The following is a 3,704-nucleotide window of genomic DNA, read 5'->3' on the forward strand; positions in this document are numbered from 1 at the left end:
TTTTTCTTGGTTTCCCAGAATCTCATGTACATAGGTACTCAATTCTTCAAATTTTTGTTATACTTCTCATCCATTTCTATAAGGGTGTTTTTTACATGTTGTTTAAGGGACTCTATTGCTTTCATAAAGTCAATTTTTTCCACTTCTTCTGTGTTAGGGTGTTCAAGTCCTTCTGTTGTAAGATCATTGGGTTTTGGTGTTTTCATGTTGTTTTTCAGATTATTGGGTGAATTTTTGCCTTGGCACCTGCCCATCTCCTCCTATCGATGCTATCTAATGGGTCTTTTAAAATCGGATCAGGTTTCTCTGCTGGCCAGAGGCTCCTCTTTCAAAATGCCCTCGCTCTATTTCCTGGCTCCTGCTGGGGGCCAAGATCCCTCTCACTCCTCAGACGGGTCTTCAGGAACAGGATCAGGCTCCCTGTTTGCCAGGGACCTTGCCAACCAAAGGCCTACCTCTTTGATTTAATTGTCGTGGGGTTATCTGCTCTCGGTGTTGAGTGCTGGTCCCTGCCGCCTGTGTTGCCTTCTGCCACCTGCTTCGCCCTCCTTGTTTCGGTCCATCCCATGCAGCCTTTCGTTGGTTTGTCCGCCGCAGCCTTGCGTCGGTCCGTCCGCCGCCGCCTTGCCTCAACCTGCTTTCTTATACCCACCATGACCACAAGCCCAGGACTGGCACCACTAACAATGGACTGGGCCCTTCCCACATCAATCACTAATTATGAAAATGAGCCAGGTTGTGGTGGCACATTCTTTAATTCCAGCACTAGGAAGGCAGAGACAGTCAGATCTCTGTGAGTATGAGGCCATCCTGGTCTTCAAGAGCTAGTTCGAGGACAGTCTCCAAAGATACAGTGAAAACCCTTTCTCAAAAAAACAAAAAAGAAAAAGAAAAATTCTAATCTATAATGATAACTTTAAAGAGAAAAAATTGGTTCAAGCTGGGCAATGGTAGAACATGCCTTTAATCCCAGAATTTGGGAGGCAGAGACAGGTGGATATCTGAGTTTGAGCTCGTCTTGAAAAAAAAATTGATCCCTCCTACCTTCTACTTTGCCATTCATAATGTATGAATTGGTTATTAAATTTTGCATCAAAGCTGGGCAGTGGTGGTGCACAACTTTAATCACAGTACTCAAGAGACAGAGGCAGGTGGATCTCTAGCTGGAGGCCAACCTAGTCTACAGACAGAATTTCATGACAGTCAGGTCTACACAGAGTAACTTTGTTTCTATGCCCCCCCAAAATGCATCAAAATTAGAGTTTCAGAACCCAAGATGAATGGTGCCCCAGTTGATTTAATTTTAGTGTTTCATGTCAATTTGAAATGTAGATACTAAGAATACTTGCTTTGACTTTTTAAAAAAAATGTTTGTTTTTATTTACGTTTTTGCTTTGCATACATTTATGTCTGTGTGAGGCTGTCAGATCCCCTGAAGTTACAGACAGGTGTGAGCTGACATGTGGGTGTTGGGAATTTAACCAGGGTCTTCTGGAAGCACAGCCAGTGCTCTTAATCTCTGAGCCATGTCTCCAGCCCTGCTTTAGCTTCTTTTAAGGTCATCTTATTCTTCCTCACCCCTATCTTCCCATTGTCCACAAAGACGCTAAACTCACATGGATGAAACATGATAGAAAGAAAGTCTTCATTATAAAGAGCCCCAAGATGGTGGGAAATGTTCCCAGGAAATCTGACTATACTTTATAAATCTCACAGTTCCTGTACTTGTGGCATCCAAAAGAAAAATATCCTGAGACCTTGTCAAGTTTCCCATTTTGAAAGTCCTACTATGGTATGATTACCTTCTCTGTAGAATTTGAAAGTCCTACTATGGTATGATTACCTTCTCTGTAGAATTTGAAAGTCCTACTATGGTATGATTACCATCTCTGTAGAATTTGGCTTTTATAACACTATGTGCATCCATACTTGGAATGAGCTAAGGTGTTAAGCAATGTGTGGAAAACAGATGCTGGTCAGTCAGCTGGGCACTTCAGTGACTAGATACCAGCCACTGTCTGATTGCCTGAGGATGCTGGATCCCAGAATACTAGATGCTCAAATGTAAATTGTACATCTTTTGTTGTTGTTGTTTAGATGCAGGGTCTCACTGTGTGGCCCAGGCTGGCTTCAGACTCACAGAGATCTGACTGCTGTCGCCAACTGACTGCTGGGATTAAAGGCCTGTGCTACCATTCCTGGCTATTGTAGATTCTTGAGAATTATTTGGGAGGAAGCTAACAGGATTTCTTTTTCTTCATGCAGTTTTGGCTACCCTGATCCTCATTACCTGACACGTGTCAAGGCAGAGCTGAAAGCAAAAGGAATTGAGTAAGAAATGCGCTGGGAAGATGTCTGTGCACTTTCAAAAGAAGTGTGTTAGGAGGCTGCAATAGGTCAGGCCTCAATCTTTTTGTAGAATAAACTTTATAACAGTTTTCATGTTAAGAAGATGTAGTTTCCAATAAAAGTAGAAGTCTGCTTGCCAGTCATTTATAAAGTGTTTCTCTTTCTTGAAAGGCAAAATATGAAGGGCATGTGTTGGGGAAATCAACCATAACATGTGAAGATGTGAGCTCAGATCCGCAGCATCCATGTAAGAGTTGGTGTGATGGCATACACTTGTAAGCTTAGCCCTAGGGAGTGGAGGCGGAAGGATTCCTGGAGCTCACTGGCAAGTTAGTCTAGCCCAAACCCAAACCATGGGCTCCAGGTTCACTGAGAGACCTTGTGTCAAGAAATCAGGTGCATTTGGGCAATGTGGCGCATGACTTTAATGCCAGGAACTGGGCCAGCCTGGTCTACATAGCCCAAGTTCCAGGACAGCCAGGGCTACATAGTGAGACCCTGTCTCAAAACAAACTAAGCAAATATGAGGGTAGACAGAAATAGGCATCTAACATCACCCTCTGACCTCGAAATGCACCTGTACACACATTCACACGTTCACACACACACACACACACACAGAAAAGTTTTAGGACAGAAAAACATAAAGGATTTCAAATTGTTGCTGAGGAAGTCTGTTCTCATTCTTCTGTTCTATTGGGGATGCTGGCTTGTATGAAGTCACCTTCTATATCTTTCATTGAACCGCTGGCAACTAGTAGAACCTCTCCTGATGCTTACTTTGCTTTACACATGGTCTCTCTGTGCAGCTCTTGAATTTAGATCTGCCTCCCAACTGCTGGGAATTAAAGACCCTGACACCCTCTTGTGATGTCCGTGGATTCCAGGCCCACACATTATGCACATATATACATACATACATACATGGCAGGTAATAGTCATACACATAAAATAATAAAAAATTAAGAAATGTACTTCATACACACAATGCAATATTATTCAGACCCCTCACTATGTTTGAGAGAACAACTCTGATCTAATCTCTTTTATGAGGTAGCCTTTGGTGGCCTCCTGATGCCCAAATATTGCTTTGTAAACTTGGTCATAGGTAAGAGTAAACTGGATACAGAGCTGGATTGATCCTCTGTGGCTAAGAGTTCTTGAAGGCTCAAAATCACCTGTAACTCTAATACCTGGGGATCTGGCAGCTTTTCTGGCCTCCTGGGCACCTTCATTCATATGTGACATGCATGTGCATGTCATACTTTTTTAAAGGGCTCACCCGGGTACAGATTGTTATTACCTACCTCCAGTGTTTCTGACCCAGTAGGTATGCGAATAGACACAAGAAGGTA

General features: G+C 42.9%; 1 protein-coding gene across 1 annotated transcript in view; it reads left to right on the forward strand.

The window, feature by feature from the left end:
- The window catches only part of LOC126488733 (protein mono-ADP-ribosyltransferase PARP14-like), a 62,099-nt gene extending 59,639 nt beyond the window's left edge, over nt 1–2,460 (forward strand). Inside the window, exon 16 of the mRNA XM_050122394.1 lies at nt 2,266–2,460. Coding sequence (XP_049978351.1) covers nt 2,266–2,335 — 70 coding nt within the window. The 3' untranslated portion in view covers nt 2,336–2,460. The remainder of the gene's footprint in view (nt 1–2,265) is intronic.
- The last annotated feature ends 1,244 nt before the right edge of the window (nt 2,461–3,704 follow it).

This window comes from Alexandromys fortis, unplaced genomic scaffold (genome assembly GCF_014885135.2).
Source record: "Alexandromys fortis isolate MF-2015 unplaced genomic scaffold, M_Fortis_MF-2015_v1.1 scaffold_187, whole genome shotgun sequence".
NCBI lineage: Eukaryota > Metazoa > Chordata > Mammalia > Rodentia > Cricetidae > Alexandromys > Alexandromys fortis.